This window comes from Tenrec ecaudatus, chromosome 5 (genome assembly GCF_050624435.1).
Source record: "Tenrec ecaudatus isolate mTenEca1 chromosome 5, mTenEca1.hap1, whole genome shotgun sequence".
Lineage (NCBI taxonomy): Eukaryota > Metazoa > Chordata > Mammalia > Afrosoricida > Tenrecidae > Tenrec > Tenrec ecaudatus.
The window spans coordinates 14,944,182-14,955,584 of NC_134534.1; the positions used below are offsets into that span (position 1 = coordinate 14,944,182).

General features: G+C 40.4%; 1 protein-coding gene across 1 annotated transcript; it reads right to left on the bottom strand.

Moving 5' to 3' along the window:
• Positions 1 to 1,067: 1,067 nt before the first annotated feature.
• ZNF572 (zinc finger protein 572) lies at positions 1,068 to 11,162 on the bottom strand. Its single transcript, XM_075549280.1, has 3 exons — positions 10,438 to 11,162; positions 8,390 to 8,503; positions 1,068 to 7,730 (listed from the first exon to the last, which is right to left on the bottom strand). Exons 2-3 carry the CDS (start codon positions 8,469 to 8,471, stop codon positions 6,229 to 6,231), a joined length of 1,584 nt encoding a protein of 527 aa, XP_075405395.1. The 5' UTR covers positions 8,472 to 8,503; positions 10,438 to 11,162; the 3' UTR covers positions 1,068 to 6,228.
• Positions 11,163 to 11,403: the final 241 nt, after the last annotated feature.

The window sequence follows — 11,403 nt, forward strand, 5'->3', positions numbered from 1 at the left end:
TTTTTATTTCATATAATTGGATCATACAATATATTTTTTAATTTTTACATGTTGTCACAGTTCATGTTGTACAAATTAGAACTTAATTTCTGTTCTGGATGTTGGATATTCCATTATATGTATGTACCACATTTTGTTTATCCATTTGTCTCCTGATGGACATTGAGGTATTTTCTACCTTAGGGTTATTGTGACTATGAACATTGGTGTACACGTTACTTTTTGGCGTTCCTATTTTTAATTCTTCAGGGTATTATAACTAGGATTAGGATTGTTGGCTTGTGGAGTAATTCTAGTTTAACTTTTTGAGAAACAGCCAAACTATTTTCCACAATGTTTTCTATACCCACCAGCAATGGGTGAAGGTGCAACTTTCTCCATATCCTCTAAATAGGTAATTTTGTTAATTTTCGGAAAGTAACTTTAATCATGTGTTTCTATCTACATAGGATCATCCTTCCAGGATTAGGTCCTTAGTTAATCGTTCAGGCAGTTCAAGATCTACCCCTGGACTTGGGCTGGGGTGGTGATGGTGGATGCGGAGAGCATTTGTAATACTTAGCATGGAGCACACTCTGAGTGCCTGTACTTTCTGAACTGAATTAACTTACACAACCATTGCTTACTTATATTTGAATCTTGCTATGGTAAATATACTGATACAGGTATGACAGTTATATATCATGATTCTCAGTGGTTTGGAAGATAGTAATCAGATTCCATTTTGTCAGCTGATGTGTGGAGCCATTTGGTTAACAGGGGAGTTTCTTTGGTGATAAAAATCTGCATTTAATCTATGTGGATGTTCAAGCAAAGTCCTCTGTTGATTCTGCATCTGATTCATCATCCTCTGACCTCTGGTTCTTGGAACATAACCAAAAAGCCTGCCATATGATCTGATTTCAGATTCAATATTCCTGAAACCATGGGTTAGGAGAAGTCTCCAACCTGACACCAGACGGACATATTTGGTATTTGCCAATCTCCACAGCAGCTTGTGCCATTTCTTTGAAATAACTCACTCTATATACAAGGGTAAATCAATAATCATAGAAATCTTTATTAAACAAAAGTATAAAAATGTAAAGCTGTTGTTTCTTGACATACCCTCCATCTAGGTCTATATACTTCTGAAGGTACTATTTCTACTTTACTAAGTTCCATTGCCCACTTCTCTGTCGGTTTGTCCTCCTATGATGGCTTGTATGTTGCTGTGCTTCTGGGAGCTATGGCACTGGGATTCCAAATACCAGGGAAGATCACACGTGATGAACAGGTTTCAGCAGAGTGTCCGAACTAAAAATAAAGTAGGAAGAAGGAAGAGGCAATCCATCTGAAATACTAGCCACTGAAAACCTAAGAGAGCAGTGGAACCTTATCTAATGCCAAAAGAGAAGCCCGGAGGTCAGATGGCACTCAAGAGCTGTTTCCTCAAAGTAGCATCACCTTCATTGGTCGTGGGGTATGACTCAAAATTAAAAGCAACAACAGGAAAAAAAATCCTTTAATAATTGTAACTGAAAAATTAACCTAGGAAAATTGTAAGTTGTCAAACATTAAATGCATGAAGACTCATATCCTAAGCATTAATGAGCTAAAATGGACTGATATTGGCAATTTGGGGGTCAGACAAATCATACTATGACAGAAAGGACAAACTTTAGAGGAATGGTGTTACATTAATTGTCAAAAAGAATATTTTAAGATCTATCTTATAACAATATTATTTATGATAGGGTAATATCTAACTATGCCTACCAGGAAGTCCAATTAATACAGCTTTTATTCAAATGTGCACACTGACCACTAAAGCTAGCAATGAAGAAACTGAACCTTTTTCCCAACATGTAGACTGAAACTGAGCAAACTTGCAATCAAAATTCAGTGATAATTATGATCTTCTATAGCCGATGACAAGGATCCACATGTGACCTCCTCCCTGGGGGAAGGACAACAGAAGTGGGTGAAGGGAGACGTCGGACAGGGCAAGATATGACAAATAATAATTTATAAATTATCAAGGGCTCATGAGGGAAGGGGGAGTGGGGTTAGGAGGGGAAAAAATGAGGACCTGATGCCAGGGGCTTAAATGGAGAGCAAATGTTTTGAGAATGATGAGGGCAAAGCATGTACAGATGTGCTTTACACAATTGATGTATATATTGTGATACGAGTTGAGTATGAGCCCTTTATAAAACAATTTTTAAAAATTATGATCTTCTAGAGTGTAATAGTTGGAAACGAAGATTGCAACAGAAGTTGAAAGATAGGGCTTTGGTGATGGGAACTAAGCTGGAGATTGATAGAGATTTTTGCAAGCAAAATTACTTCTTCAATGCAAATACTTTTTTTCAGCAGCATAAACTATATACACGGACCTCACCAGAATACACTGAAACCAAATTGACTACATTTATGAGGCAAGACAGTGGAGACACTCAATATCAGCAGCTAAAATAAAGCTGGGGAAGACTGTGGAACAGGCCATCAACTGCTCATATTCAAGTTCAGGTTGAAGCTGAAGAAAAATGAAAGCAAGTCTGAATGGGAAAAAATTCAGAACTGAATCTATCTCATCTGAATGTAGAGACCATCTCAAGAACAAATTTCATACTTTGAATGCTAATAGGTATAGACCAGATAAAGGTTTGGGTTGATATAAAAAACATCATATGTGAAGAATAATCCTTAAAAAGACAGAAAAGACCAAAGTGGGTGTCAGAAGAAAATCTGAAACTTGCTCTTGAACATACAGTAGCTACAGCGAAAAATTGAAATAAAAAAGATGAACAAAAAATTTCAAGAGACAGCTCAAGAACACAGTATTCTGCAGTGAGGGGCAGGCCTGGTTGGGTCTGCAGGGGCAGGAGCGGGCCAAACCTCCAGTTCACCCACAGTCCCCCACCAAAGGGTTCGCTTCAAACTTGAATGTATAACTTGCCCAGCTGCCGGGGGCCCTCTGTCTACGGCCCCTTGCCTCTTGCTGCTGTCCTATCCCTGAGCCCTTCCAGGTCCCAAACCCAACAAGAGCAAGACCTAGGGGCAGATGCAGATACCTCATGCACCTGTGGTAGGAGCCCCTTTCCTGTAGCTGCTGCCAAGCCCATGTAGCCCCCTCAGTACTTGTAGACGCTCCAGGCCCTACTTGTATTATGACACCTAGTCCCTCTCCAGATGGGAAGGGGCCTTGCAGGAGACCCACCCCCACACCCCCCAAAAGGAAAATAAACAAGGACCAAAAAAAAAAAAAAAAAGAACACAAAGTAAATTATAATGAGATGTGCATAAAGACCCATAGTTAGAAAATCAAAACGGAAGCACAGGCACAGCATATCTCAAACCAAAAGAATTGAAGACAAAGGTTAAGCCTCAAGCTGAAATACTGAAAAATTCTAAGGGAAAAATATTGCATGACGCAGGAAGCATCAAAAGAAGAGGGAAGGAATACGGAGTCATTGTATCCAAAGAACTGGTCTACAGCAACGACTGAAGCATGTGATTAAGACCTGCGAAAACTAAAGGAGGAAGCCCAAGCATTCTTGGGAAAACAAGGCTTTCACGGTACTTTATTCTTTAGACTTCCTGAGGAAGTCGATGAAGAATCTACAAGTAGCTTGACATTTGTATTGTTACTCCTTTTTTAGACACATGAATCACATCACCTGGCCGCAATAATAATCACAATCAACTATCATTTATTGGTGCCGCTTATATTTTAAGCCCTGTGCTAGATGCTTTGCAAATATTTACTTAACCTGTCATCATTCCTATTGGGTGTTATCTTTACAGATGAGAAAATGTGAGCTCCTGCGTGGTTAAGTAACCTGCCAGAGATCACCTAACTGGTGATTTTGTAACAGCTACTGCCTTGCATCTGAATTCTGGGTTTAATTGTAATCCCCTAACTTTAATGATCAAATATTAATCAAACTCTTAGTTGTCTGTAACAATGAATATTGTATAAATAGCCTCAGATATTATTTTTGTGACAGGTTTGCTAACACTTTATAACACATGAAATCTCTGGCTCGTGTAAATAGCTAACTTGCTTGGCTGCTAATAAAAGTTGGCGGTTTGTATCCAACTAGAGTTGCCTTAGAAGGTCTGGTGACCTACTTTCCAAAAAACTAGCCATTGAAAACCCTAGGGATCACAAGGGGCTTGCTGTGACGGCTGGTTTGGTTTTGAATTGTGTGTACAACAATGCTTAGGCCGAGCTCACATGAAAGCTCTTAATGTCCAATGTTTTCACCATTTTTGATAACACTAAATATCCCAAACACTTCTTATATACCTTTATTTGCATTTTGTTACCTATTCTAGTTTTAATAATATAACAATACAAAAGGACGCAATTGCCTTGTCAGTTACAACACAATCATGAAAGAAATAATAATCCCCATGAGAGTGCATCACCCACCAGCTATAATCCTAATTTTCATCATCATCATATTCTTCATGAAATATATGAGGGGGTACCTAAAGGAAAACTGATTTTTTTACAAAGCTATTTAAATTTTTTTTTTTTTTTACAAAACCTTATGACCTTCAAAGTACTCTCCATTACACTTAATACATTTGTCAAATCTGCAATTCCATTCTTAAAAAAACATTTTTTCAAACTCATCTGTTTGGGTAGTTGACAACACCTCCCTCATTTTTTTCTTCATCTCTTTTTTTCTTTTCCTTCATCTCTTCTACATCTTAAATTGCTGTCCCTTCATGTCCCTCTTCATTTCCAGAATCAAAAAGAATTCCCAGGGAGCGAGGTCATGTGAGTCCAGTGCAAGGGGGAAAAAGGGCATGCCGTTTTTTGCCAAAAACTGGCACACTGAGATGGCTGCATGAGCAGGTGCATTGTTGCAGTGGCAAAACCAGTCCCGTCTGCCACAAATCAGGCCTTTTTTGTCATACACTGTTATGTAATATTTTTAGAACCTCTAAATAGAAATCTTGATTAAGAGTCTGACCGTAGAACAGACTCCAAAATGCACTATCCCCCCTCACATCAAAAAAAAAATTCAATTTCTGATCTGACCAAGAGTTATAGAACAAGAAAGCTACAAAGGAATAGCTTTTTGTCAACAATTTAGGAGCACAATTTACAAATTCTGCTGCCTAGTTTGAGTCTAGGAGCCCTGGTGGGGTTGCCAGGTAAGCTTTGGACTGTTAACTGAAAGGTCAGAAATTCAAACACACCAGCCACTCTGCGGGATAAAGATGAGGCTGTCTGCTTCCATAAAGATTTCCAATCTTGGCAATTCTGGAGTGTTGCTATGAGTCCGTTAGACTCTATGGCAGTAGGTTTGTTTGATTTGGTAATCTAGCTTGGGCCAAGAGACAACCAGTTCCTATCACTGTCAATTGAAAATAAATTAAAACACCCAATCATTAGAATATTCAATTCACAGATCCAGTGCCTTCAAAATTCTTTCCCATTTCTTCGTTGTAGTCTAAAAAGGAAAGCAGAAGCCACCAATCATACTACATTGTCTTATAAGAAATATTTACAAGTCTGTCAAGAATAATGGTTTTGAATACACAAACTACCAGTTGCATGTGATTATTGAGCACTTGGCATATGCCTATTGTGACTATGGAAATAAATTTTAAACTATAATTAAATTTTCAATAGCCACATGGAACTACAGGTTATTAGACAATGCAGTTCTAGATGCTTTGAAAATTGACTTTAAGTAAATAAAAATGCATTTTAAACAGATGACTCCTTTCTTCCTTAGGACTCAATAAGACAGTCAGAAATCACATTTTTTGGTTGTTGTTCAAAAATAATCTTTCTCTGGTTTTCTCTGGGTCAACTCCAAGGGTCTATAACAATCTATCTTCACCCACTAAGTCAGAGGGAACTAAGCTAATTCAATGGAAACCTTGGCATCAGGATCCCAGGTGTCCATTTGCTTATTGCCATGGTTATAATTTCTTTAGAAGCTGATCCTATCTTACCTTAAATAAAATTCTAACATTTGAAAAACAAACAAAAAAATTCAAACATTTTCTTATTTTTCTCCATTCTTGGTGTTAGAAGTTCCACTAGACAGATCCAATGATCTGGTTCTCTGGGTCTTCCATCCTGTAACTTAGGAAGTTTGAGTTTTTCCCATTTTGGCAAAAACACCAAAGAACTTTGGAGCACAAAATTACAGACTACCTTAGTTGTATGGGTCCAATTAAAAACAAACTAACAGACTTTAGGATAAAAGAGGAAGATCAATTTGGAACTGAAAATGAAGGAATGAGAGTCATTACTCCTGAAGAGTTCTCCCAAGTCCATTCATGTGGAAAATCCTCAGCTTTGGGAGACTCAAAAGACTTTGCAATGTGCATTTTCCTGTGTTGATTGAGGTAGGCACTTCTGCTGAAGCATTTCTCACAGTCAGCACATTTATAAGGTTTTTCTCCTACATGGGTCCTCCGGTGCCTGATAAGGTTAAAGCTTTGACTGAAGCACTCACCACAATCAGGGCATTTATAAGGTTTCTCCCCTGTGTGTGTCCTTTGATGAATCACTAGTGTGGAACTCTGACTAAAAGTCTTCCAGCATTCAGAACATCTGTAAGGCTTCTCTCCGGTGTGTGTTCTCTGATGTCTAATAAGATGGGAACTAAGGCCAAAACTCTTTGCACACTCACCACATTTATATGGCTTCTCTCCTGGCTGGGCTCGGCATTCTTCTATCACATTGCAGTTCTGATTCAAGCTTTCTTCACATTCGGAACTTTCATAAGCTCTCTCTCTTAGGTGTGTTTTCTGGTGTGCAATAAGGTTTGAACTTCGACTGAAATTCTTCCCACATTCCGGGCACTGGTAGGGTTTTTCTCCTGTATGTATTCTTTGATGCTTTATTAGAGTGGAATTACAACCAAAGCTTTTTCCACACTCAAGACATTTGTAGGGCTTCTCACCCGTGTGTATACGCTGATGACGAATCAGACTGGAACTCTGACTAAAACTCTTCCCACAGTCAGAACATTTGTAAGGCCTTTCTCCAGTGTGAGTCCTCTGGTGTTCTATCAGGACGTAGCTGTGACTGAAGCATTTCCCACATACAGGACATTCATATGGCTTTTCACCTGTATGTGATCTGTGATGCTGAATGAGGTGAGAGCTGCTACTGAAACACTTCCTACACTCAGGACACTTATAGGGTTTCTCTCCTGTGTGAGTTCTCTCGTGTATAATAAGATGAGAGCTATTACTGAAGCTTTTCCCACATTCACCACACTGGTAAGGCTTCTCTCCGGTGTGTGTTCTCAGATGCTGACTCAAGTGAGAGCTGTTACTGAAACATTTTCCACACTCAGAGCATTTATAAGGTCTTTCTCCTGAGTGGGTCCTCTGGTGAAGACGCAAATGAGAACTGTTATTGAAGCTTTTCCAACATTGAAGACATTTATAGGGTTTGTGTTCGGAGGATGTATTCTGTTGGATGGAGACACTGGTGTGTTCTCTTAGATCCCACTTCCAATGATTGGCTTTTTCCTCCTCTTTTCCTATAAAATTTTCCCACTGCCTCTCTGACTTATTCTCATAGGAATCATGACACCAAACCTCATCTCCTTTGGACAATGGTACTAGAGTTTCTTTTGTATCCTCATGCTGAGGATTCTGCGAGCCACCTCTTTTAGAGCACTTTGAAGGTTTCTCTTTAAGTTTATTTGCCTTAGGGTTATTATGTTGCACAATTTCCAAATTATTCTTATGCTCATCTCCTGAAAGAATAAAGAAATATTCTAAACATATTCCCCAATCTTTGCTGTGGGTGGGGACAGCATTCTGAAAGGCAGTAAAAGACAGAAAACAACAAAGTAAAACCTCATAAATTATTTTACATTAAATATTTTTATAAACTAGTTTCATTTGTTTTATTCTCTATATTTACCAAGAACTGGTCATTTTAAAACATTCTTATGGTCAAATATTTGTACTTAGAACACCACCAACAAATTTGCACCAAAGTTGTCAGCAATTGTCAAAGAGGACTATTTATGTAAAATAAGCGCATTAAATTCTATTCTCGCGAAAGGGGAGATCCAAATCAAAGAGAAACTATGACACCATCTGAGGTGAAAACCAGACAGGTAATACCTTAGTTAAACTCTAATCAAATACATAAATCACAATAATAGCTACAATTTATCCAAAAAATAGCTTGTATATATTTCACTAATCCTAAAAATGCCAGACATATTATGACTCACTTTTCCACAAAGTTGAGAAAACTAAGGCTGACACAGCTCGTAAGTGACGGGGCAGCGGATCAAATGCAAGTCTGTCTCATTCTGGTGCTCTGTTCTTTAAACAGTATCGTAGCGCCTCCATAGCTAATACAAATTCCCTAAGGACTCAGATCATCTTGTCAATCCCTCACCTGGATACGGGCTTTTCAAATTCTTTCTCTCCTTCGCGCCATTAGAATCTGCGACCAACAGTTCTTTCTCTTGTTCCATCATAATGATCACAGCCAAGTTAGAGATCAGAAACCCTGTAGAAGGAAACAGGTCATATTTGGAGGAAGTTATTAAAATGTATTGCTCTTCTTTTCTTTTCAACTGTATATAACAACTGCAGGCCAAAAAAAGCACTGTATCCCATACTGAAAATAAGAAACATGGTCCTAAGCAATTTTAGAAAATCCTCTAATATGTTTAAAATTAACAAATACATTACAAATTATCAGTTTAGCCTACCTTTTTCTAAGGAAATAACAACAAAATGAATGAAATTTCATATTAAAGGTCTGAAGATTAAGCTAAAAAAGGGAGGCTATACAAATTGTTCACCCATGACTCAGAAACACAGGTGTGCTCTTTTTATTGAAAAAATTAAAAAGCAAAGAAGTGTTTTGAAAAAGGCATCAGTAATAAAACAAAGAAATTATAAGGAAGCAATACGCTGGCACAAGAAGCACTTTAGGATAAATATATAGCACAAAGCCTAGAAAGGAAAGGAAATATTTTGGCTTAGTTTCAAAAGAATAACTTGGTCCTCAAAAGGAGAAGGAACCTTTGTAATCTCTTTCAAACAAAAGTTACATAAATCCCCAAATCCACTATCACTAAGTAGATTACAACTCATAGCAACCCTGTATAGAGTTTGAGGCTATAAATCGTTACAGGGGTAGATAGCCTCATCGTTCTCCTGCAGCTGATGGATCGGAACTGCTGACTTTTCATGTAGCAGACCAATGCTGACCAGCCAATTGCCACCAGGACTCCAAAAGAAAAATTAAATTTATATAATCAATAACAAGAAGTTAGGATAAAATAGATCATTATAAGCAAACCACACCATTGCCATTGAGTCAATTCCTACTCATTCCAATCATGTAAGACATACAACTGCCATGTAGGGTTTCCACAGCTGTAATCTTTATGCAGGCTGACTGCCACATCCTTCTTCCAAGAAACCACTGATGGGTTTGAACTGCTGAGTTTTTGGTTAGCTAACACCCCCTAAATATATTGGAGGTTAAAGAGGAACCTCTTTCTTCTCTTAATACCCAGTGCCATTGTGTAGATTTCAACTCACAGCTACCTATAGGATCCAGTAGAACGGGCCCTTCGGATTTCTGAGACTATAAATCTTCTTGGGAGCAGACAGCCTCATCTTCCTCCTACAATAGTGACTAGTAGGTTTGAACTGCAGTTAGCAGCCCATCACCTGATCAACTGCAACACCAGAGATCCTTTCCTCTTACTAAGTCTATCATCACAATAGCTATTTCAGACAAAATTAAGCTTCTGGAATCAACCACACTCTTTGACTTACTTTTTCCATCGGTCAATTCTGACTGACAGCAACTTTAATAGAACTGTCCCATGGGGTTTCCAAGGCTATAAATCTTTACAAAAGACTCTCAAATCTTTTCCCCAGGATCCGCTAGTGGATTCAACCTATGAACCTTCTGGATAGCAGCCAAGTGCTAAACCACTGCACTACCTGGGCGCCTTTGATCTACTTTAAGGGACCAGAAACTGTTGCTTCCTAGTGGAAAGTAGTTGTATGCAGACTTGGGGTTCATTTGAGGCTCTACATAAAAACTTTAAAGAATTTCATTTAGATGATATGACAAAAACATACTTATCATTTTCACCCTAATGCTGCCTAGTATGTGCCAGGCGGGGAAAGAATGTATGCATATATTTCATTCTCAAAATAGCTCCCGGAAGTAAATGAACAATCCGCATTTTGTCGATGAATAAAAAGGATGTTGGGAAAGTTTGCCAAGGTTATACACATCAGGAAGTGCTTTGGGGAGGATTCAGGCCCAGGTCTACTGGATTGGCCACCCAGGCTCCTGTATCTGTTACAGTACAGCCCAGTGGCAAATGGTAGGGCTTGCCCCCAAACGCAAAGGACCCTGGGACTGTATACGTGGATTTTTAGAAAACAGATTTACTTCCCCAGAGCTCTTACCAAAGTGCGCCTGTGTTCCCTAAGCATGCTGGATCTTTGTTCTGGACAAGGGTCAAGTCTCATTTTCAAGGATCCCTGAGTACTTGACTCAGTACAAGGAACCGTCTTCAGTTGGGGTGGTGTGTTTTGCCGTCTGGATTTAGATCAGTTTGTCAAAGTGCACGCCATGGAAGCAAGAGTCCATCTTTTCTCTATTAACTTCGGTGAGAGACGAGCCCTCGAGGCGAGGGGCGCAGCCAAAGGGCTGCAAACTTTGCGCCATCAATGACATTAAAAGGCTGCCCTGTAAGATGGCACGGCCCAGAGTAGAGCCGTTTTGACAATCTTACAGAAAACGTGATGGAGCGGGGAATCCGAAGAGGCTGCCAACAGAATTCCCTGGCTTGCAGCTCAGCTTACAGGGCCGTTGGCAGAGGCCCCCGGAGACCCGACCCCAAGACCGTGGAGGGAGCTGGCAGGCGAGGCAGGCGGGCGCGAGGACCAGTCGGTCCGACGGGCGACGCGGGGCCTGGGCGCTCGCGGCATCCTCCTCCGGGCCAGGCACGGTTCCGCTCCTCCGGCTCCCGACCCCCCGAGAAGGCACTCACTGTTCTGGGGGCTGCCCTCGAGGCGCCCCGCGCCCCCAGCTCGCCCCGCTGCTCCGTGGGAAGGAGCCCCTCTCCTCCAGACCCCACCGGGAGCGCAGGGCCCCAGACGCTCAGGCCCGGAGGACAGAGACAGGAAGTTGCCCGAACGCCCCCGAGGGGCCTCGCCGAGGCAGCTCTAGGACGGCGAGCTCTCGTTGATCTTAACCCCTAGGATCCCGGAGAAGAGTCCCCTGACTTACCTGGGACTCCCAGGCAAGACGCAGCTCCTCCCTCTTGTCAGCCACTTTGCAGGGGGGCGACTGATTGGAGCTGATATGCGTCCTGCTACCAGGGCCTTACCGTGTTCATCCTCGGAATCAAAATCAATAGGTAATAAATG

Excerpts from the sequence above, each read along its gene's own strand:
- ZNF572 (XM_075549280.1), bottom strand. The coding sequence starts at position 8,471 with ATGATGGAACAAGAGAAAGAACTGTTGGTCGCAGATTCTAATGGCGCG. Across the intron at positions 7,731-8,389 it reads TTTGAAAAGCCCGTATCCAG|GAGATGAGCATAAGAATAAT; the intron begins GTGAGGGATTGA and ends TTATTCTTTCAG.